The 24,884-nt window shown below is 38.1% G+C and overlaps 1 protein-coding gene across 17 annotated transcripts in view; it reads left to right on the forward strand.

Annotated features, from left to right (window-relative positions):
- Positions 1-24,884, forward strand: part of LOC116736101 (neuronal cell adhesion molecule-like) — a 96,682-nt gene that overhangs the window by 66,633 nt on the left and 5,165 nt on the right. For 4 of the 17 annotated variants that reach the window (XM_032588369.1, XM_032588350.1, XM_032588380.1 and 1 more), the window contains 27 exons: positions 879-1,072; positions 1,426-1,548; positions 2,443-2,613; positions 3,156-3,212; positions 6,267-6,378; positions 6,458-6,642; positions 6,777-6,911; positions 7,767-7,910; positions 8,017-8,128; positions 8,213-8,379; positions 9,204-9,351; positions 9,455-9,544; positions 9,648-9,772; positions 10,026-10,055; positions 10,730-10,831; positions 12,016-12,213; positions 12,943-13,013; positions 13,216-13,438; positions 13,594-13,709; positions 15,188-15,392; positions 15,718-15,840; positions 16,230-16,406; positions 18,842-18,901; positions 19,931-20,050; positions 22,094-22,252; positions 24,003-24,134; positions 24,429-24,507. In XM_032588369.1, the coding sequence (XP_032444260.1) occupies positions 879-1,072; positions 1,426-1,548; positions 2,443-2,613; positions 3,156-3,212; positions 6,267-6,378; positions 6,458-6,642; positions 6,777-6,911; positions 7,767-7,910; positions 8,017-8,128; positions 8,213-8,379; positions 9,204-9,351; positions 9,455-9,544; positions 9,648-9,772; positions 10,026-10,055; positions 10,730-10,831; positions 12,016-12,213; positions 12,943-13,013; positions 13,216-13,438; positions 13,594-13,709; positions 15,188-15,392; positions 15,718-15,840; positions 16,230-16,406; positions 18,842-18,901; positions 19,931-20,050; positions 22,094-22,252; positions 24,003-24,134; positions 24,429-24,507 (3,558 nt within the window). The remainder of the gene's footprint in view (positions 1-878; positions 1,073-1,425; positions 1,549-2,442; positions 2,614-3,155; positions 3,213-6,266; positions 6,379-6,457; positions 6,643-6,776; positions 6,912-7,766; positions 7,911-8,016; positions 8,129-8,212; positions 8,380-9,203; positions 9,352-9,454; positions 9,545-9,647; positions 9,773-10,025; positions 10,056-10,729; positions 10,832-12,015; positions 12,214-12,942; positions 13,014-13,215; positions 13,439-13,593; positions 13,710-15,187; positions 15,393-15,717; positions 15,841-16,229; positions 16,407-18,841; positions 18,902-19,930; positions 20,051-22,093; positions 22,253-24,002; positions 24,135-24,428; positions 24,508-24,884) is intronic. The other 13 variants (XM_032588397.1, XM_032588416.1, XM_032588442.1 and 10 more) reach the window with 10 other exon arrangements.

A 24,884-nucleotide genomic window follows, 5' to 3' on the forward strand; every position in this document is an offset into this window, starting at 1 on the left:
ACTTTATCTACGTTCAACATTTCATATCTGCTTTGCCTTTATAGTTTCATTGATGCTTAGGGCATGAGCGTTCAGTTTATATTAAATCTAAAGCGAACAAGTTTCCCCAGAGTCAGATATGTGTGTGTAGTAGACAGAAGCTCCACCACACACACACACACACACACCCGCACGCATACACGTAGCAGTCACCAAGTTCATGTCTTTGGAGGGAAATGTCAAGATGCTGCTCTGCATACAGAAGAAAATGTTTGTCCTAAAAGTCTGTAAGTTGACTGTTGTTGATGCCCAGGTTGAGTACAGTGCACTACATCGGGGACCGCTGTGCTCAGTTCCAGTTTGTCTATGAACATTGTTGTTAGGTTGAATCTTAGCCGCATTAGTACACAACACTGTACATATGGAGGTAGGGAATGAACCAGCATATAGACAGACATTTAAAGATAAAGTAAAGAGGCTGCACTAGATCCATAAATATCCAAATAAATAAATGTTATATTCATGTTCAAAATGTTCTTTCCTTTTAAATTAATTTTAAGAAAATATTTTAAGTATATTACACTTTTTAGCCATTGAGGTGCCAGTAGAAATCTGGCAGAATTACCCCCTAAATAAGCCCCTATTCCTGCACCCTATCATAACTAAACTGGAAATAAATAGTTTCTTTATGGCCCTTATGTGTAATATTTAATTTATATATTTAACATTAAAGACTGTATTTTGGTATTGGTACCTATTTTCTATTTATTTTAATTTTATTTTTGTACAAATTAGTGATTGTGATTTAGGTGTTACTGATTGCGCCTCACTGGAAAGGTAGTCCTATTCATTTAAACATCCGTTCATTCACAAAAACTACACTGGTTTTTCCTCACCAGCTTCTCCTGGACGAGAAATGGGACCCACTTTGACATTGAACAGGACGAAAGTGTCACCATGAGGCCTCACTCAGGGACTCTGGTGGTGGACATCAGCAGAGCAAGACCCGAACATTATGAGGGAGTGTTTCAGTGCACGGCGAGGAACAAACACGGATCTGCTGTGTCCAACAACATCGTCGTCAGACAGTCAAGTAAGTGTGGTATTCTGCTTCATTTCATTTAAGCCATTTTCTTGTCTTTCATTTCAAACATTAAATTCATAAAACATTCTGGATCATTTCCTCCTTTCTTTTCTTTTCTGTAAATTAAGTTGCGTTTTTCTTCCTAAGACGGCTTATCGAAGGTAAAGCTTGCAAGTAGAGAAAATGCATGTTAGATTATAGATTGAAATGCCCCGTTGTATTTTTCCTCTTAGCTTTTCCACTATTTAGACATCATCCTCTCATCTTGCCTCATTGCTTCTGTCCATTATTAGCCAGCATTTTATGTCCAAATTGTGACAATACTCACCCTGTCATGTGCATGTCCATTTTCAACAATCCAGAGTCCCCCTTGTGGTCAAAGGAGAAAAACAAACCAATCGTGGTTCAGGAGGGTGTCTCCTTGGTGCTGCCATGCCGACCTCCAGCAGGACTTCCACCTCCCATCATATTCTGGATGGACAATAGTGAGCTGATACCAGTCATTTTGATTCATTTGGAATTTTCTTGGCTTAACGTGGGTTTTGTTTGTAATTGTTGTAGGTATAGTGCAGAGTTTGTGTTCTTACCATTATAGATTAACATCTACGTCAAGAAAAAAAAACTTGTCACAAAGACTGTGAAATGTACAAGAAACATGTAACGAAACACAATTTTGGGAGATCAGTGATCGGTGGATTTTTACATGTGAAGCTGATCTTATCCACCGATATTGTCAACCTCGGCAAAGGTCTAAAAATCAACCACTGTTTTTTTCTTTTCTCCTGTGAGAGAGGTTTTTCTGACAAACCGGCCGACCAGGTCATGTCTGCACATTTACAGTTAACAATAGTCAGCCCATTGTTGCCAATTCAGCAACTTTCTTGATATATTGAGCAACATTTCAGACAAAAAATGGTATCGGCCAAAATCGGGATCGGTAAGTTAGGCTTTTTAAAAGATCAGTATTTGGCGTCAGCCAGAAAACTGCAGTTAGGCACCCCTAACTATAACTGTAGCCAATAGTCAGTTGAAGAAACCAAATTTGTAAAGTCTTAAATTGAGCTCTTAATGACAAATTCTGATTGGTATTGATGCCAAAATGCTTTTGAAATGTCACCATTTCAGTTTCAACAACTTCAAAAATATTAATTTTACTGAGCCTAGTTAACTCTGCTAGTTAATAATATTAATAACCATTTTTTTATTGCATATATGGACCAAGAACTTAAGTTGTGCTAATTTGAACTGAAGATCATATCCAAACTGGTGAAATTCAAAATGAGAATAGGGATCCTAAAATTCAGCCCTGAGGGATTTATTTAGTGTATACTTCCTGAAGTCATAATGGATGTATATTTATATTGATATAATTTTCTCAGACTTCCAGAAGTTACCTCAGGGCAAGAGGGTGTCCCAGTCCTTGAATGGCGACCTGTACTTCTCCAACATTCGCCGAGAGGATTCCAGGAACGACTACATCTGCTACGCTCGCTTCACACACACACAAACCATCCAGCAGAAACAGCCCATCACTGTCAAAGTGCTCAACCGTAAGTCTCTTCCTCCGTCTGTGATTCTCAGATTTAAAGATGTGGTTAAGATTTGCATGACTGGAAAAAAAAGGACAACAGAGTTTATGTAATGCACGTGCACAAGAGGCGGTTATTTTTCAGCAGGACAGTATGTGCCAGGATGGCAGCGTGGGAGGGAAACCCTGCTTCCCGTCACAGATCCGATCCTCGGAGATGCTACTGTTGTCTGACTCAAAGACATATTGTCTGAGTTCTGGTTGTTCTCTAAGCTGTCTGCTAAGCAGCTTTTTACTGTCACTTCTGTGTGTTGTTTTTTTCTATACACTTTCTCCTCCAGCAACAAAGATTGCTCTGATCATTTTAACCTTTACAGCTGACATCATCAGAGACTGCATTACATATTCTGGCGATCCCCATAAAAATATTTCATGTTTTTTATGTTAGTTTTCATATTGCCCTCTGTTAGAAAAAGGATGTCCAAACATGTTTTTGTAATTGTCATGATTTAAAATCGTTGCATGTGTGATTTCTTTTGTTTTGTTTTGTTTGTTGTGTTACAGTGGATGCAATCAATGAAACACTGGCAGAATATTATAATGACACTGAATTGTTAAATGGTGAGTTTTTGGCACTCTCCAGTGTTTAATTCCTCCCAACCCAGAGCTCCAGACTCTAGCTTTCACCCACTAACACCAACCAACCCTTCAACCCATTCATTCTTGGGGCTTTTTTTGTCCAGAGGTTTGCTGGTTTCTTCCAGGGTGAGATCTAGCACCCCCTTGTGGTTATTCTTAAAGTAGAGCTCAAAACTGTAGCTTCCTCACTAACACTCACCCACCTCAACCCCAAAAGTCACTCCTGCTTTATCCAACTGAACACTGTTTCAAATGTACCTTTCCTTTGATTTCCTTCAACTACAGATGCATGCTGATTTCATTTTAGACTGAACTTAGTATTTAACATGTAACATCAACATTTATACAATTTACTTTTCAATAGTTTGAACTTGTAACTCACTATCTGAAATCAAGAAATATGTTGAAAATCGGCACCATGGGTGAGAACATGATCTCGGGAACTGTGCACTCTGTCTTTGCAGAACACAATATTTGTCCGCTATGAAAATAGTGATAGCAGTGTCTCAAGTTGGGATGTGTGTTCATAATTGAAATATGGTGATTTGTGTAGAAGGGGGAAGGATAGATGCTGTCTGAGAGGGGATCAGTTTGTAGACCTAACAGAGTAGCAACCTATCCATTAAAATGGTTTTACCTGTGACTCACCATGGTGGTGAATGACTGACTTGTGTCAAGAACTGTAATTCAGAAAACTCAAAATCTGGAAACACTCAGTTCAGAGAAGCATTCTTACTCCTGACACTCACGTTTTTCAAATCATCTGTCACCAGAATAGAGCCATTTAGTTTATTTTTTGTGAAACATTTTGACAGTGAATGGAAGCAGCTGAAAGTCTTTCTTTTCTTCACATAGACAGTCAGTGCTTCTGTGGATTTATGAGGAGCTGCGATCCACTAATGTTAAAAAAAATTATCATTAACATTATTTTATGGTAATGCTATTAGGGCATTACCATGTAAAAGAATATTTTAGCAATCAAGTACTCTATAGAATATTTTTACAATTAACACTAGGAGGGCCGAAGGTAGTCCATTTGGTGTTTCTACCTATTCAGTCTAGAGACAGGCCAAATGACCTGAAGGATTTTATCTAGCAGGTGCTTTTGTTCAGTAAATAGGGCCATTACCTTATCAGTACCCTGTTAATGGCCTCAACGCATCTCACAGTTGCACAATTGTTCCTTAGACTTCGACTTCGACTGACTTTGTTGTCATTTTGCATGCACAGGGTGTATACAGAACGAAATTTCGTTGCATACGGCTCAGGACAATGTTTGAGGTTCCAATGTTGTGAGTAAAATAAAATACAGTATAAAATATGAATATAAATCTAAATATAAAATATAAAGTGCAGGACTGACAGTAAAATAGAAGTCCACCCGTCTCTCCTGCACCCCAATGCATGCCTGATAAAGCACATGTGCATTCAGTGCTGCCATGTCAATCATGTTTGCCAGGTTTGCTGACCAGCTGTCACATAGTGATGGAACCTTGGTCACCCCCCGCAAGATTATGACTGAAATAAATGCCATTAGTTCTTGTGAACTAAATAGGTGAAGCAGTCACCTATTTATCCTCCACAGCACAAAAGGCTGCATGCAAATTTGCAGGTGCAAAGTCTCCCAGATCTCTTTTGCTTACACTTTTTGCATGATTTTTTTGAGGTGGATCAACACAATTAATTTGGTTAGTTTATTTCTAAACTGTCATTTTATACCCTCTTAGCTTTATTTCAAAGAGAAACATTACTCATTTCTTTTAGAAAAACCTTTGCATACTTTTTGAAACAGATTGTATGTTTTGCAAACTCTATGTACATTTGGCAAAATGACCTGGATAATGCAGCACAACATCATGGATCAGCTGCAAAAAGTCACATCTCTCCAAAAACATCGCTTCAAAACTAAACCGACTAGTGTTAGGTATCATAGATACCCACTCCCAACATGGACTATTCACATCCCTACCTTCTGGCCTGACGGTCAACGACCACATGTACAATAGAACAATAGATGAATAGAAGAATGGATGAATGGAGGCTAATTTGAGCCATCAGAGTCGTCAGTTTGGACAGGGTCTTAAAAACCCTGCCAGGTTTTTAAGACCGGGTCTTAAAAACCTGGCCCTCCTAGTGTTTTTCAAGGAATCGGATCTCTCTCTCTCTTTCATTCCTACCGTTCGCTCCAAAACCGTGACGCGGTTCCATCAGCACAAAAGCTGTCATACTCAAGCCATCGCGCCGCAAAATTCAACAATCCTTATTTGTCCCCAAACTCTCATAAAGCGCCGCACAATTCACCACCATGCTACTAGCACTTCACAACAACTCATAGGCAGAAGTAAAAGCGCTGCCCCCCACAGATCGTGATTCGGGCGGAATCGAGGTACTCGAATCACTCGAGGAATCGTTTCAGCCCTAAACTCTACACGAGTGGCTGAATTTTACTTGCTACTTCATAGAAGATCTGTGACAAAAGTCAGAGCACTCATCCTTTCTTTAGCTAATCCTGCTGCTTCTATTTCCAGTAAACCTTTTCATTCTCTCATTGCTGATTTAATTCAAACTTTTTAATATTTCTATTGACATTATTTCCACCTTATTTCACTTGCTTATAAGTAGTGTAAACTCTTTGAATGATGTAAATACTAAATCTGTTTTCATGTATTTATTTTCCTTAAAACAATCTTGGTAACTAACAGATTCTATTTTATGTTTATATTAGCTTATGTCAATTTTAGACATTAATTTACATAGTTATGCATGTTTGTTTTTTTGCCTATAAGCACCTTCAATACACGTAATAAAGAACCTGGAAATAAAAGCCACATTTACCAATAAAACATGAGTATTTTTGTGCAGAGATGGATACATTTCCAAGCAGATGGTTTGATTACACCACAGTATTGAAAGGTGAAGGCTTAGAGAACATGAAGGGCATGATTTGCCTAAGTTCCTCTCTTTATTCTTGGCTGATGCCAGAGAGTTATTTTTTTCCTCATTTTTGACTCGGTATATCTGTGTGTGTAACTGCAGAGGCCCCAGTGGATGATAGGAAACCAACCTTCCTCATCCCATCTGGCCACTCAAGCTACAAGATGGTGCTGAGGGGACACGTACTGGAGATGGAGTGCATTGCCGAAGGACTGTAAGTCAGAGAATGCGCCAGAATTAAATGTCTCAGCGCCTCGAGTAGCCGCCTGCTTGATCACAACTCTCAAATCCAGGCCCACCCCTGAGGTATCCTGGACCAAAGTGAGCAGAGACCTACCCAGCAGGCGCACGTCCTTCCTTCACTTCAACAAGACCCTGCGGATTGTGAACGTGTCTGAATCGGATGAGGGAGATTACAGTTGCACAGCCAAGAACCAGCTCGGCTCTGCGCACCACATCATCACTGTCGAGGTCAAAGGTGTGTCTGCGTCTGCTGTTCCCTGCTTTCTCTCTCTCCTTCTTCCTCTACCTTCCTTTCCTAATTGATTTATGCACAGATGCCATCAGGATTGTCTGTTCGGTAATTAATTCTCCGCTCTGTACTCCTTGCAGCTGCCCCTTATTGGATCAGTGGACCTCCAAAGAATCTTGTTCTGGCTCCAGGAGAGAATGGAGCGCTGACCTGCAGGGCCAGCGGCACACCCAAACCCTCCATCATATGGTCAATGAATGGTGACCGCATAGAGAGTAAGAGCAATTTGCTCCACTGTCAGAGATATATCCACTCTAACATCAAATATTCATCACAGCCTACATAAAGTTTGCTATATTCTATAAGAACCCTGAAGATTTTCAGATAGTAAAAGTACAAACTTCTAGTGATTTTCTCTTTTGTGTGAAAATTCAGAGATTGCAAAGGATTTAACTTTTTTCTTGAAAAGGCTACTTAAAGATATTTGATAATATATTTTCTTTTTTATAAAAGTTGAATCTTGTGATTTTTAAGATAAAGAACTTTATTATTTAACTGCAGGCAGGCAGGAAACAGGACTTTTATTTGAAACACTTTAATGAAAAGTTATGTTTTGCACACCTAACCCACACACTACTAATATTTTTTTCAATCAATCAAATTAGTCTGTTAATTGTCACCCTTACCTATTAGTCAATGGTTCCATGAAGATACAGGGGCACTCATGACAAATTAGTGGCTTTTATAAGCATTATTTGTTTAGCAAATTGTATATGGCATTATACCAATGTACAGTGGATGACAGGATTAAAATCAAGTTTCAAACCTTACTAAAAATAGACCATTAAGAATACAAGTATAAAAATGATGATGGTCACTAGTAATGGTGACATGGGTAGAGCTGCTATAGATTAATCTGGTTTATATATATATGCTTTATCAGCAGGAAAATGCTTACAATTTGTAAAGTATTTTCAAAAGTAAAGTTATGCATAAAAAAATGCAAAAAGGTAGAAAAAAAATCATTTTATCATGTTTTTCATTGACTGCTAGGAATATCATAAATCCCTACAGATGTCTCTCAATCATCTTACCACTCACTTCTGAAACACTACCTTTTGCTTTGACAGATTTACCTACAGATATCAGCAGAAAAGTGGAGGACGACACGATCATCTTCACTGACGTTCAGGTTGGATCCAGCGCTGTGTACCAGTGCAACATCTCAAACCCATATGGTTACCTCCTCTCCAACGCTTTCGTCAACGTCCTCCGTGAGTTTAGAACTCAACATCCATAATGGATTTTAATGCTATTTCCCATCCCTGGCATTTTGTGGACAGTAATAATCCATAAATACTCTGTGCTGACTCACTGCAGATGAGTCACCCAGAGTGCTGACGCCAGCCAACAAGATCTACCAGGTCATCGAAAATCGCCCAGCCCTCATGGACTGCTCCTCTTTTGGGTCACCCATTCCCAAAATTGAGTGGTGAGTTAAGAAACACTCAACAAAACTTTGCCATGTAATCTTTCCTGTAGCATAATACAAAGTTATTAACTCTTTGTGTCTTAGGTTTAAAGACAGCAGAGCCAGCACCCTGAATGGAGACCCTTACATCCTGCATGACAATGGTACTTTGGAGATTCAAGTAGCTCAGTCGCAGCACAAAGGCAAATACACCTGCATTGCCAGGAACTCGCTCGGAGCCTCTGAGAACCATGTTTACCTGCATATAAAAGGTGAGTTTGTACATTTGTTTGAAGATCTCTTAAATGATTACCCTACTATATATATCGGCTATATGCTTGCATTCTATTGGATTGATTCAATTAAATATTTCTGAATATTATTTGGACATGCTTGTCTTTAAAATTTATTGAGACGATTGTTGTGACTTTCTGCTACATAATAAACTGAATTAAATGGAATTTAATAATTCCAGACAAACTAATCTGGTATAAAAGCAAACCTATGACCTGTGATTTAAAGCTAGCACTTTACAACATCCTAACCGCATCATCTCTCTGATTAATATGGCGGTGGCGGCATTATACTGTGGGGTTGTGCCTCTACACAGGTCAGAATTTGTGCCAAGTTTTGGAAGTCGATGTTCAGAGATGCTACCTCTACAATTTTATTGAGCTTGAGCCATATTGCACAAATGGCAACCTCTACATGGTGTCTATCCTCATAGATGTGACGTTCTGATTGTAAAAAAGTATGATTCAACAAAGTATTGAGACAGGGACCCAGAAATCAAATGTATGCATAATTTTTAGATGTGTAAAACAAATAGTAATTCATTCTTTTATGTTCCTTCAAATTCACAATCATGATATTTTTGTTGGTTGGACTGTAACAAAACGGAAACGTAATGAAAATACTTCAAACATAATAATTGTAACATGCACAGAATAACTAACACACTGAATGTTTCTTAGCCAAAGATTTCTATGTTGGTTCCTCTGACCTTTTATTGACTAAAGTATTTACCAACCTTTGCATGTGAAACTCTACTGAGGTTCAGATTTTTTATTAATCTTTGGCTTTCCTGTTCCATCAGAGCCTACCCGTATCCTAAAGCAACCGGTTGACACGGTGGTCCAAAGAGGCCGATCTGTGACGTTCGAGTGTACAATAAAACACGACAAGGATCTCTTACCCACTTTGATTTGGCTTAAAGATGATGAAGAGCTTCCTGACGATGAGCGGTTGGAGCTTTTTTAAATACCTGTGTTCAGTTCTTAAAATTAGTCAAATATCTGCAGTTCTACATAACTGAATGGATATTTTATTTTTATTTTATTTTTGCAGATTCATTGTAGAGTCCAACAGCCTGTCTACTTCTGATGTGTCAGAGAGAGAATGGCTCAGAGATCATGGGGAGCTGCCAAACGATGATCGGTTGGAGCTTTTTTAAGTTACCTGTATTTAGTTCTCAAGACTAGACAAAATATCTGAACTTGTACATAACTGAATGGAGTTTTAATTTATTTATTTATTGCAGATTCATCGTAGAATTCAACAGCCTGTACATCACTGATGTGTCGGAGAGAGATGCAGGGGTGTACACATGCTACGTAAACACCACTCTGGACCAAGACTCGGTCACCGCTGAGCTGACTGTTGTCGGTATGCGACTCTAAACTTAATATTACAAGTTTAAAACATGAACGTTAAGAAAATGTCAGAGAGCTAGGTCTGCAGGATCATTTGATTCAACAGCCAGCTCTTTAGGACTAAGTGTGTCGGACAGAATTTAATCAGTGATCATGCTCTGTAGGTTGATGACCTTCTCTTAAGAAGCCTAATTATCATTCCTGTTTACTTATGGCTGATTTGACCACCAAACTTCTTATTTCAATGCCGCCCTCCAACCTCACAGAGACCACACCAGCTCCGGCTGTCATCCACGGTAAACCTGCAGCACGCACAAGCACCCAGACGTGCTTAGCTAGCATGCGTTTGTGTTGTTCGCTCGATGGTTTCAGTTTAATGCAGCATGCTTTGGCCCAGAAGAAGCCATTTGGATCGAACAGTCACAAAGTGTTGACTTTTTCTTTATTTACATCTACCAGTTTGAGTTGCCTCATTATTTTTTGTGTGTGTTTTTCCGATCTGTCATTTTTGCAGAATCAATCGCATTGACGCCGTTTGTCTGCCGGCGTAAACATTTGGGAAAGGAGGAGCAACTTCCTCTTGTTTTTGTATCAAAGCTAATTTCAGAGCAGATATAGTCCCTGAGCGTTTCTTGTGATATTTCATCATTGCTCATTCATTTGAAGCATGCGTTTCTTATCACTGCAACTTCACAATATGAGCATCTGTTCATTTTGTCTGATGAGCTCAAGATGAAGTGAAGACTGAACATCAGTCATTTCATCGCATGATGCAGTGTCTGCATGTGTTATTGTCATCAGTGGACCAAGCAAAAGAAATACAGTACATGAAAACATGCAAATAAATTGTTCTGCAACAGAGAGGCTTGCTTGAATAAAGCATCATGCCACAATCACCTGATTGTGGTGTTACTGTTAAATGTTCAAACTATAAATATATGTCTCTTCCTTTTGCTGTTTTTTCTTCCAGGGCGACCCGATCCCCCCACAGACCTGGAGTTGACAGACCAGAAAAAGAGGAGCATTCAGCTTACTTGGATCCCTGGGGAGGAACATAACAGCCCTATTCAGGGTATGTGTGGGTCTATGTCTTTATCAGTGATGTCAGTAACGCGTCGGTAACTGACGTCGGACCACTTATTTCAGTAACGAGTAATCTAACTCGTTGCTATTTCAAATCCAGTAGTCAAACTACAGTTACTTATCGAAATCACTTTGCGTTACTATTTTTTTGTAATTCAATTTTATTTCCTCTATGTGTCTTGGGGAGTGACCCCCGTTTCTATGCGACAGTTATCAGCAGGGACAGAAACATAAACAATGGAGGGAGATACGCATTTTGTTGCTAGAAAACAGGAACTATTTTGAGTTTCGCTCGCCAAGTCCGATTATTACAAGCAGCTTTGGGCTTGTTTTTTTCTAAAGTCACTTGCAGATTTAATGAGTCGCAGCTGCTGAAAGTATCTAAAAACATAACTTTTAATGTAACTTAGTTACTTTCCAAATCAAGTAATCAGTAATCTAACTAAGTTACTTTTTCAAGGAGTAATCAGCAATCCGATTAAAGTTGCTTTTTCAAAGTAACTACGCCATCACTGGTCTTTATACAGCTGTCTGTGTGTGTTTTATTTAACCTGCTTTTAATATTTGTTATGCTTATTGACTAGTCCCAGACTCCTTTTTTTCATAAACATCAGATAAATGTATAGGCTGAGGGACATTGGCTAAGTGTGGATCAGATTTACTAGTTATAAAGTAATAATGTTTTTAGTGTTTTGTTACTCACAAGTTTGTTTTATTGGTTGGATGAAGCCATTTTGCCTTGTTACTTTGTTCCCTTTTTCTGTTTTTCTGAGTAAGATAAAATAGCTTTCACTGATTTATAACTAATTGTAAATTGAATTTTGTAAATAAAATAGAAAAAAATATTGAAATTGTACCAAATGGCTATCAATTAATATTCATCCCTTGAAGTCAGTGAAAAAATCCCTTTCCCAAATCTGTTCACTGAACTGAACATAACAATCTTGTAATACACGGGCTGGTGTTTGACCTTGTTTACTGTGTTAAAATGCTCAGCATGTTGCAAACACTCATCTTTAATGAAAACCTTGCCAAAATCCACAGTTTAATTGCAGATTCAGTGTGCTTGGTGGCTTTTTGAGTTCAAGTGGCATGAGAGTATTAATCCCATTATGCAAATATGTGGCCAAGCACGGTTAAAAAGTGTAAAATGATTGTCTTTTTGAAATGCAGAATTTGTAATCCAGTATGAAGACTCGCTGCACCACCAAGGTCACTGGCATGACATTGCACGGGTTCCCGGGACCAAGACAACGGCTCACCTCAAGCTTTCACCATATGTCCACTACACATTCAGAGTGTTGGCCCGTAACGCTGTGGGTCTGAGCGAGCCTAGCAGCACATCTCGAATGTATAAAACTGAGCCTGCAGGTACGGAGCCAGCTGTTATAAATGCTATTCAGTTTTGCACCAAAACATTAATAATTGAAACCATGACAACAGGTTGCTTCCCCTAAACTTATATATAGCTTTCCCCAAACTTAGAGGTTTGGGAAATGTTTCTGAGTACTTTCTTGGAATCTGAAATTACTTTCTGGGTTCTATTAGGTACTATTATTTCACCTAATAGAACCCAGATTGTGGATTTGTTTATTAACTTTTTGATAACTTGCCAGATACGTTACTCAAATGTAGAAATTATTTTCTATAACAAAACCATTTTTTCCCCAGAATGTATATGTTTATCTAAATAATTTACCAAATAACTTTCATGAAACTTGCTGGTTACAGTTCAAGACGCTATAGGTTACTTTCTCAAGTAACCTATAGAGTTCAGGGTTCCCAGAACTCTGAAGTCTTTTTTTCTGCTTAATGCCATTCTGTAAGTTCCATAAAACTTAGCTACCAGGAAGTACAAGGAAAGTACCACATACACTTTGGAAAGTAAACTGATTAAGTAAAAGTTGTGTTATGTATAATTTGTTAGTGTAACCAACACATGAGTTCAGTTACAATTTAGTTCCTCTATTTCAAAAGTCTCCAAAATCAACAAATAAAGAAATTATTATTGTCAAAATAATAATAACAAAATAACCAGTTTAAATGTAAAATTGCCTGTTTTTCTGGAATTTGTTGATTTTTCTTTTATTCTGTCTTCAGCTCCTGACCAGAACCCAAAAAATGTACGTGGATCTGGAAATAAACATAACAATCTTGTTATCACCTGGGAGGTAATCTCTATATGTTTAACCATTCTGAATTTGATCAATTACAGATGTGTTATTGCAAAGAGTACCATAACCAGCATTTGTGCATCAGAGCTTAATTAGATTGTTGTTCATACTTATTTACTTCAGTGTAATGTAGTGCAGTACACCTCCAAAGAAGCAGCATCTAAAAAATATGTTATGTCTTAAATTTTTCTTTCTCCAGCCTCTATCAGGCCTTCAGTCCAACGGTCCTGGGCTTTATTATAAAGTGAGTTGGAGGCAGAAGAGGCCAGGCAGCGACTGGATAACAGCCACTACCAACAACTCCATGTATACTGTATCTGAAATACCCACATTTAGTCCATTTGAGATAAAGGTTCAGGCTGTAAACAACCACGGAGATGGACCAGACCCCGCTGTTGCTATCGGCTACTCAGGAGAAGATTGTGAGTCCACCTTAACCTTTTAAGGCCTTTAAGTTCTTACAAAAAAGACTGTTAGAGCCGGAGGCGATGTATTTGGTTGCAGACCCTGTAACATTTCACTCTGGCCTTTTGGTTGTAGCCTGTTCTAATGTTATGTATCTTTTTTAACTCTACAGTGCCAGCAGCAGCTCCAGCAAATGTTCAGGCTGTAGTGCTAAACAGCACCTTGGCTCGGGTACGCTGGGACCCTGTGCCTCCTCATTTAATACGAGGGCAGATCCAAGGATACAAGGTACAGAATTTTGATAAGCATGTTGAATAACAAGCCGATTCATCTAATGAAAAGTAAATGGTAATCTACACATCTTTGGGTGAAAGATACGTGTGTAATTCCTCTCCTGTTGACAAATACAAAGTTGTCCCAGTTGAAGCTTCAAGGTGTACAATATTGTTACTTTAATGATAAAATGTCCATTTAACACACAAGTGAATTTGTGCTGAAATTAATGTCATCAAAGTTGCAGTTGGTGACTTTTATAGAAAGTCTTTTGTACATATTGTTAAAACTGTCACTATGTTGTGACAATATAATATGAGTCTTTAAAAAAATCAATCTTACTTCAGGTCAGTTGACTCCTTTTCAAAGTTGACAAAACATCCCCAAGGTGAGTAAGTTGACAACTGTGCCACTGAGTTCCACAAAAAAAAAAATAAATCAAACACCAAATGACCGTAACTTCTAAATTACAAATACTGAATTATCAAAATGACCAGAAATTGGCAAAATAATAATAATAATAATAATAATAATAATAATAATAATAATAATAGTAATAATAATAATAATAATAATAATAGTAATAATAATAATTATAAAGAGTGGAATTTATTTCTAAACACTTCAATGATACGACTTACAGACAACTTTAATCTTGAGCCTTTGACAAGATATTTGTTCAGTGCAGAGCCCCTTATGGGATATGTTTTTTTTATTATTGTTTTATTTTGTGTTGCCGCATTGCATTCCTTCACAAGAAACATTGGTTTCCCTCACAATCTATATGGAAAATAGACACCTTAGTCTATTTTCCATATAGCCATAGTGATAACAAACTTCAGTTTAAAATTGCAGCTATACAATATGAAAATGGCTACCAACACAAAAAAACTCCACAATCTATACTGTCACATGGTGATATTACCTCATGAAAATATGTTTAAATTTGTTTATGTTTATGTCATGTAGAGTATTAGTAGGTAGTAGGGTAGGGTAGAGTAGTAGCCCATAGGTTTGTGGTGTGCTTGTATCCTAAGGAAAAAGATATAACATCTCACAAATGAAATATAAAGATACATGGAAAAACCTTACTAAAACCTTATATTGTAGCAGCAACACTTTCAGTTCTCAAGGTCTCATCAATTGGCTAGTAAATACATTATTGCAAGGGGACGTAAAAGTGTTGAGTGGGAATGCAAATTTTTTGTGAGGGAATGCAACATAGATAAATTAGTTTATGTCCCCTTGGGGGCTTTGTAGTTAGAAACCACACCTTAGTGTGATATTTGTGGACAAATGACAGATCTCGCTTATTATATTTTTTTATTCACTAGTCCATTCATCCATTGTCTACACCCGATTATCTGTAGAGTCTTAACTTTTAAAAACAAAGTGTATTTTGGATACAAAAATTACAGGAATAACACCTTTGCTCAACATGTATGCACAAATGACACAGATGAAGCTTCTGCATTTGACGCTGTTTGTTGCAGGTTCATTACTCGAGGACACACAGCCTTCATAAACACAACCCCCATCACACAGAGAAGCGCATGCTCACCTTTAGTGGGAACCACAGCCAAGGCCTGCTGCCCGGGTTGCACCCATTCAGCCACTATTCTTTCTATGTAAGCGTCTTCAATAAGAAAGGAGAGGGTCCCAAAAGTGAAAAGCAGGAGTTTAAGACACCTGAAGGAGGTATGACATTAAACTTTAAAACTCTTATATGTACATTTTTAAGTCTTATGAGAAAATGTCAAATGCATGACTATGCTAATGTTTTACCTCCTGAATTTAAAGGAACAGAAAGGAGAGTTTAGTACCATCTAGTGGGGAATTATGAAATTGCATTTGTACAAGATGGTTGGAGAAATTTATTTATATTTATGTTAACCTTTTGCTATTCTGTCTGACATAAACTGGACATCATCTCATTGCCTCTTTCCCTTCATTGGTTTCTCTTACATTAATCAGATTTTCTGTCACTGACTTGTGTTCACTCATTGTTGATGCTTTTCTGCAGAGCCTGGGCCACCCGCCTCGCTGTCTGTCACAAACCCAAGCCTAGATTCTCTAACCCTCGAATGGAGTCCTCCTCATGAACATAATGGGCACATCACTGGCTACAACCTTAAATATCAGCCAGGTGAGAGGTTTTGTTTTTCTTGACAGACAGCAAGCAAGATTTTAAATCTATGTTATGTGAACATCATCCTCTGTCATCTAGTGCATAGCCTTGTAAGCCATTCTTTTTCATGGCTTAATCAGTAATATAGGAGAAGCTTAAAGTAGTTTAACTGCATTTAAATGTTCTTACAATTACAACAACATAAGTTAACAAATCAACTCTGGTCACTCCCAACTTCTGTTTCTGAACCCTACTCCTCTGTTATCCAAATCTTTCCATTTTCACCCTTTTTATTATTGATACTCCATCTGCAACCCCTCACCCTCCTCCTATTGCTACACAACTTCCTGTTTTCCGACTTCCTTCTCCATCCCATCGTTGTCGTCATCCGTCCCTCACCCCTGTAGTCAATAACTCCAATGAACTTGGCCCAGAAGAGGAACTGGCCCTGGCTTCCAATGAGACCTCAGTCACTTTGCAAAACCTCAAGTACAGCCCACGCTACAAGTTTTATTTGAATGCGAGAACAAGCGTTGGAGCGGGCCCAGCCATTTCTCAGGAAGCTGTCGTCAAGCAGGATGAAGGTAAGTCATCAAAGGCAGACAAGTGTAAAACATGGAGCGTGTGGTATTTAAGATGACTAATAGCTAACATTTCTAAATTGTTCTTGGATGACCTTTAAACGAGACATCAAAAAGCATTAAAAATAATCCCTATTTAAAAGAAACGGTTGATTATATATATAGATATCGGTCAAATAGAAACCTGCAGACACATCTCCTATGTAATTGTACTTATTTAAGATAAATATGTCTGGAAGTTTCGTAATCTGCATTATCTTTAATCTGGAGCAGGGGAACTAAAAAAAGAAGCTGCATATAAGGAATGTGATGGCACCCACAAACTTCAGACCTTTGTTTTGAAGCACGTTGCCATGGAAACGGTGATCAATTTAGAGGGGAATTGTAAATTACTTGGAGGCTATGCCCTGGAGCACAAACTAATTAGATTATAATTCATGAAATAAACATTGTGCGTTATTGAAAATATCGACTGAAACAAACACATTAGGAAAATGTTTCTAAAGGTCATCAATTATGTGAGATGAAAGACCATTCAGTCTCGGTCTACTTTTGACACGTAAGCTTTTTTTAATTCACAATCTCCTTCAGAAAACAGCTGAATTCAAAAAATAATGTTTTCTAAATCAAGACTGGAAGAGTTTCCCGACATGATTTAATGGTAACTGCTTTGCTATTGAAGCTTGTGTCCTCTGTTATGTGTACATTTAGTTTTAATATTTTTTTCATTGTGAAGGAGCTTTCGTTCTATTGCTTGGCGTTTTGTCTGACAGAAAAGGTTACCTTGTTCAGGTTAAAGTCAATTGGCAAGACAGCAGCAACTTGCAGAAAAAAAACTTCCTTCTGAAATGTGAAAATGTTTGACTTTTGCCCTTAAAAATCTTAAACAGCTCAGCTAGAAGTAAAACATCTCATTTACAGTTGTGATCAGAAGTTTATATCTGCTAATTCTGGCCAGGAGTTTTATGTTTATTTTGAGCTTTTAATTAGTTATTTGACATTTTTCAAGGATTGCACAACAATGAAATTTTTCAAGGATTGCACAACAATGGTCTATTATTAAAGAAATGCATGTTCCATTATTCTTTATAGCAAGAGTTACAATTTATTTAAAATTTCTACTTTACACAGGATCAGAATTACACATATAGGGTTAAATATATACACACATTTACCTAAATCTTTAAGTAAGGTGTGTCGAAGGTTGCCAATGCCAGGGGCTGTTAACCTCTGGTTTGTAATAGTAATTGATTGCAGTTGGTGTTTTTCCTTGTTAGCGTAAGATGGATTTGTTTGCAGTCATTTGACTAACGAGAGCTCAATATTTATTGAACATCACCATAGACTGAGAAGATGCTGACCAGGAAACAAGTACATCAAGTAAAATGGCCACTTGCTTGACTTAAATTTGCAGCTGTCTAAATCGGCAAGTTAAATAACTTCTGCAGGAAAGTTTTATGGTCATATGGGAGTGTTTTGATACTGTGACACAATATGTGTTTAGAAAAACTTTTACGCACGTAGGTGGTTAACAACTAGGATATGACTGGGTGACATTTACTTGATAGTCATGAATGGATCATGGATGTAAACATTTGATCACAGCTGTGCAAACATTTTAAATGATTGGCTTTTTTTCATATACCGAAGATTTATATTGTATATTCATATAAAATAATTACCTCAATGATACAAGTGAACGGACCCTTCTCGACCCGTTGCCTCATCATATTTTTGTTGGTTCAAAGAAAGAAAGAAATCAACATCTAAGTATTTTACTTTAATTTTAGGTGTCTGCATTGCACTGTTGGTTCTACTTGTTTCCATGTTTTTCTCCTTAGATTCAGTTTCACATTTATCCAATAAAACTCATGTTGATACCCTTGAATTGAAGATATTTCTCTGATACAAAAGTAAGAAAAGCAGAGTGATGAGTGGTGAGCTTATTGTAGCTCACCTGTTATTTTCTGTGTGTATTTGTTTCTTCAACCTGTAGCATCAAATGTTAGCAGATGTGTATATCTAGGTGGAGAACATACTGCATGCATGCTGCTTATTTCTGAGGACTTCCACCTTTTCTGTTCTCTGTCCTTTATCCACGTAAATGTTTAAGTTCACAGCCACATAGACAAAGATGCTGTTTGACAGGTGCCTTTTCAGTTTCACCTGATAAAACAGGATCAGACTTTATTAGAGTGGCATGCTGCTTTTCTTCTCCTTTGCTGTCAACAACTTTGACCCTCTTGTACTTTTTGCACGGTGGATGCTGGTTGTGCTTCCTGCTGCATGGCGAGGTTTTTCCTTGCATGCTAATGAACTCTGTGCTTTGTGGATAATGACTGTGTGTCTGCTGTGTCTCCCTGTTTTTGTTTCCTTTGCATGTGTATGACAGTGTTTGGGTGTGGGTCCGTATTTTATCCTCTTGGTGTTGTTTGCAGGAGGCACCCAAACCTCTCATCCCGTTGCAGGGTTTCCTTCACGCCGTCCGATCCACAAGGGTACAGACTATGCTGAGATCTTAGTAAACTACATGTTGGATTAGATGATTATGAGTTTGATTGTGAACTCCGTTTTTGATGGTTTATTGCCCCAGCCAGTGCTGTTGTGCACTTCTGTATGGGTCAAGGCATGCATATCACAGAATTACAAGTGCCTCTTCAAAAATGAGAAAACCATCAACAAGTTAAATCTATTTGAGCCATTTATTCCAAGTGAAACTCCTGTATACAAGTGGTATCAGACATGTACATGTTATGTACAGAGAGAAACATATTCCACACATTTTTTGGGGATTAAGATCAGGGATTAGTGATTGCCACTTTACACATTGACATTGTTGTTCTTAATTTAACGGACTGCTTAGGGTCATCAAAAATGCGTAATTCCAGCTGGCATCTAATGTTTAACTTCTGAGGCAATGCGTTCTGATGCTGCCTAAATAATTGTACACGATATTATCACCTCATGATGTCAAACATGTCGTTAAGTGAGCTACGCCCTTCTGCAGCAAAATACTCTACAGTAAAGCTGCAACTCCAGTTTGGATTATGTTCTCAATCTATCAAGCTTCTCCCTAGTTCCTCAAAGTGCAACCATAATTGTTTTGTCTAACATTTCAACTTTAGTTGAATCACTTTGAGACATTTTTCCAACAATGAAAAGTGCATGATCACAGTATGTCGAAGCGTTAACAGTCTCCTACTTGATTGTGCACTTGACATTTCTGTATTGATAACCCTTTTTTATGTGTCTTGTGTAATATTCTGATTTTCTAAGAATAAACATTTTTCATTAGCTCTAAGTTTCCAGAAATAAACACTAGACATGGATCAGTCTATGTTTAGTAAATCTATGCAACACATGAGTTTTGTTTTTTAACTCCATTGTGGAAATAGACTTGTTGATGATATTCTAATTTATTAAGATGAACTTGTATAATCAGGACAGAGCAATTGATTGCCATTTGTTGGATTTCCCATTGCCCCACAGGCCAGCTTTGATGTTTGTCTCTTTTCTTGTGTGCTCAGCCCGGCCTGTGAGTCTTTTTGCGAATGTTAGCTCCTCGGTTGAAGAAGATGGTGCCCTGATCACTTGGGAGTACTGGGGCCCAGAGAAAAATGTTTATGTAGAGTACATTGCAGAAAACAGTAAGAAAAATCACCTCATTGATATTTCTCTCAGCTTCAAGCATGGGTGGCAAGAGACTCCTACTTCATTACTGGCTTCAGCAGGTGATTAAAAATATCGGCAGTCATGTTAACGCTGGGTTCTGCCAGGGAAGACTCTGATTTAATAAATTAAGTTTCCCGTGATTGGATTCTGAATTGCTCAATGCTGGAATTGGCTGGAGTTCTCATTTCCAGTCATAACACTGACAGAATTTATGAGTAAAATCTGACAAAAAGCAGCACTTCCTGTCATCTTTATACCCACAGAGGTTGACTAAAGTGCTTTCAATTGCTTATTTCTACCTGCGGTGAGGTTAAAAGCTCTGTGGTATGACTCTCTCACACCTATTGTTTCAATCATTCAGTTAGGAAATGTCATCATAATAATATCCACCTAATTCAAAAAACTCAATTCAGTGATCATCAGTCATGACACATTTCACTTTTAGCTCATTCCCACTTGTTTGGTGGCCCTGACAGCTCATATGCAGGTAAACAGATAAAACACTGCAACACTTCTGAGGCTTTCAGTGGACAAGTCAGAGTGAGATTTCTATCTCAGCGACAGCATAGCTGTGAAATCACTGCACAGAGTGACATAGAAATAGATCTTTTATTTCTTTATCTGAAGGTCTGAACATTAAGTGTTTTCTCTAGTGGGTGTTTTTATGTGTCAGATCATAGGATTGCCACATCATTTTTTGTGGCTTGGAGTGCAGAATAGCCTTAAAAAAAGAGTAATAACAAAATACCTTTTGAGCCTAGAAGTACTTTTGTAACCTTCAAAAGCGCGTGAATACCTCTTGAACTTTTTAATATTTTGTCATAATATGATACCCGTGGAGTGAAAGGAAAGTGAAAGGCTTTTTTTCACATTTTTCTAAAACTATAAATCTGAAAAGCATGTTGTCCATTTTTATTCAGCTCCCTGAATAATTACTTTTTAAAACAGCCTTTGGCTGTAAGTCATTTGTGGTATGTCTACCACCTTGGTAAGGTACATGCACAATATTTGCACATTAGCAGTATAGTTAATTGTCAGTGAGATTGTATGCAGATTGTCTTCGAACGCCACTTTTCACATATTGCTGTGATTTTAATTGAATTCATGCCTGGATTGACTGGGTCATTTCAACAGATGATTGTGCTTAAAGCAGTCCATTGTACCTCTGGGTTGTTGCCTTACTGTAGGGCAAATCGCCACTCTTTTCTCAGGTCTTTTGCCGTCTCCAATAGGTTTTCTCCCAGACCTTTCCTGTGTTTATCATCAAGCAAACAGCATGAGGCGGTCACCCCTATGTTTAGGGTGATGTGCACCTTTTTCGGCCACACGAGGTATTTAGCATGTCGGCCAAAGATTAGGGTGAATTTTGGTGTCATCTGGCCAGAGCACCTTCTTCCACATGCTTGTTTTGCCTCTGATGTGGCTTTTCTATGAGTATTTCTAATTGCCACTGTGTACAGCTGTGATAACAAAAAAATGGCATATTGTGACAGTTTGGTTCGATTCTGCAGTGTGTGGTCCAGAGGGGATTTGGGTGGTTTTGACCAAATTTTGGAGCAGATAAACAAGACCAAATGATCATGGGTATTATGACAATTTATCATAAATGAAAGCAAATGAATACCAGAATATGTTTGAATATTTTCTATGTGGCAGACATCTTTGCTGTTTATGTCTCCCTAGACTATTGTGTTTTTCTAATTAAAATATGTTCTGAGCAACAAGCAGCTGTTCTGAACCAAGCTGGTTTCCTTTTAGTTATTTTTAGGCAGCACTAATTGTCAACAGTTTTCTTTCAGTATGCATGGGCTTGTTGAAGTGCATTGAGCTATCAGGGTCACCGCAATCATTTATTCAAAGCCTAAATTGATTTTTTTCCCTTACTCCTGGATTATATAAAATTGCCTGCAGAGTAAGGCCGTATAAGTAGTTCCCATTGTTTCACCATCTCCATGGACCACTGAAAGCTCTGTTCGCTCCCTCAAACATACCTCTCTCCGTCGACGTCCCTCCTGCAGGTGAAGGTGAAGAGGAGTGGCAAAAAGAGCTTGTGAACGGCTCTCAGAACGTTAAGCTGAAAGGTCTAAAGGTGGGCCTCTCCTATAGGGTGCGTGTAGTGGCCAAGGGTCACCACGAGCAGCCGCTCCAGTCCGAGGAGCTGTTTGTCACGGTCCCAGGTGAGGCGCGTCCTGGGGAGTAGCCTCCGTCTTGACCTGGCCGAGTCAGGCCTCATAACGTCACTTGTGTAAAGTATCTAGTAGTTTGTACCATTCTACCATTGCAAAGTTGAGTTTGGTTTAGCTGAAATGTTGCTATTAGGGGTGTAACGAGATCTTGTGGTATTAAAACACCGCAATCCTTCTCATAAAGTTGAAATCATTTTTGCAAAGTACAATGTAGCTGTCAGTGCTTTCCCTGGTGAAGTAAATATAAGCTGTTTTATCAGACAGGAAGCTGGGTGCCTTAAACTTGACTACAATGAAGCCCAAAATTCTCCTGGCGGATTTAGAGTCAAGTGATCTTGCAATTTTACCTACGCGTTCTTTCTCACTAGAAGAAATATTAATGTTGAGCCAACCGGAGTCTTGACTTGACTCTGATAGAGAATCTGTAGAGGCAGTTAAAGATTAGGGTGATGGTAAGGAGGCCATCCAACCTCAAAGACAAAATAAATCCTCAAAATCAAAGTGGAAACATGCAAAAAATCTTTCAACGATCATAAGACGGATTTGATGCCAGAATTAATCTATTCATTATTCAAAAGGGTTTACATAGTTTTCAAAATCCTAATTTTGTTAACCTTCCTACAGTGGCTTACTACTTCTACTTACTTTTTTAGCAGAAAGAAACTTCTTGGTTGAGTGAGAGGGATTTTAAATCTAAATCTGCCTGACTTGTGAATAATTTTTGGGCTTAGCTGTTGGTTTGAGATTCAGAAGAAGTGCTTCTTGATTTGCTTTGCTTTGTTGAAGGAGTCAACTAATAAAGACCTCTCTGGCTGCCATACAACTATTTGTAAAAATAAAAAAAAGGCCTCTCTGCATTTTAATTGTTTATCTGTCATTCTTTTCCTTTTAGCTGGTAGACAAAAGAAACAGTGATAGGACTGACAGAGTAACTATGAACTATTTTTAACATGATTCGAAATCTGAGTCTAGCTAACAATTAGCTGCTGGCAACTCAGCTAATTGCAAATCTAACTACCTATTTCAGGTTTTTGATGTTTTCAAAATGCTTAATCTGAATAAATTTGAGCTGACTTTATAATAATCTCAACAGAGATCTTTTATGATATGTGAAACTTTAGCTCGATTCGTAAAAATAAGAAAATGTGGATTCTTAGGTTTACCAGAAGTTTTGACTAAAGTTTCTTCTTTTTTTCATTGTGAATCTCCTGAACTGGATGTATCGTTACACCCCTAGTCGCTGCAGTGTAACAAACATGCAGAGATATAATGTTTAAGAGTTTGCATGACCTTTGGGTTTAAAATTTTTGCACTTTGTATATTAATCTCATTCTGTAGATATGCAGATAACAAAAAACAAACAATATTCTAATATAGATTATTTTGAGTATAGCGTTATAATTTCCAACCTAGACTAGAACAAAACTTGTATGATGGTCAGTGATTGTAGCTGCGTGTGTTTGTGTGCGCGTAATTGTCACTAAATGTAAAATTATTTTGCAACATTTCTAATGCAGTTCATCTTATTCTTAAATTAATACAGAAGATTTCCTGCTCATCTAACACAATTTGTAAAAAGTGATATTATGGTTCACTCATAAACTGAAATGACTAACTGATGGCTGCCAAAACAATGTAAGGCATTTCAGCACATCATCGGAGGAAGACTTTCATCATCACTGAAAAGCCTGTAGAAATATTGCATTTACAATTATCGCATTATCTCTCCATCTCTGGCTAGCTGTGACGAGCAGACAGGTAGACATCGCCACTCAGGGATGGTTCATTGGCCTCATGTGCGCCATCGCCCTGCTCATCCTGATTCTTCTCATTATCTGCTTCATTCAGAGGAATAAAGGAGGAAAATACCCCGGTGAGTCACTGCACAAACAAACCCAATGCGCAGTGTTTTCAGCTATCTTTGGAAGCTGTCAGAAATAACTTTTTTTTGGAGAGTTTTGCTCTCAAAATGTGGGGTATTTCTACTGTTGTGTGAATGTTGGTTACTGTATTATGTTACTGATTCCTTTTTCTGTTTGGAAATTATTTCATATTGGCACATTTTTCTACATTTCACAACAAGCATTCAGCTAAAGAACATGACACAAGTACAGAAGTGTTATTGCAAATATTGAGAAAGCCTACATTTCTTTGTTTATGTCCCCAGTCAAAGAAAAGGAGGATGCACACACAGACCCGGAGTTCCAGCCAATGAAAGATGATGACTGTACTTTTGTGGAATACAGGTGAGAGAACGTGCTCTTGCTGCTGGATCCCTCATGCCCCCAAAGTCCACTTCTGGCCCACTTCCTTCCTCTTCCCAGCCCTTACAGCTGACAATAACCCATTCAAACCCACCAATATCAGTCACAGCATCAAGAGGAAGGCAACCGGTTTGAGCTTCTGCCAAGATTCTTAATGGGTCGGAGACGTCTTGGAGGCGTCTCGTGTTGGACTGGTGTGTCTGCTGGACATCACATTGTGATGCCATGTAGGGATCAGGAATCTTCAGGTTTAATTGATTTTAAATTTTATTATGTCAAAAGGTTTAGAAATGACTGTTACAAGAGATGCATAGTACAAGCAATCATTAACTCTCATCCCAACTAATAAGCTAATCACA

This window comes from Xiphophorus hellerii, chromosome 2 (genome assembly GCF_003331165.1).
Source record: "Xiphophorus hellerii strain 12219 chromosome 2, Xiphophorus_hellerii-4.1, whole genome shotgun sequence".
NCBI lineage: Eukaryota > Metazoa > Chordata > Actinopteri > Cyprinodontiformes > Poeciliidae > Xiphophorus > Xiphophorus hellerii.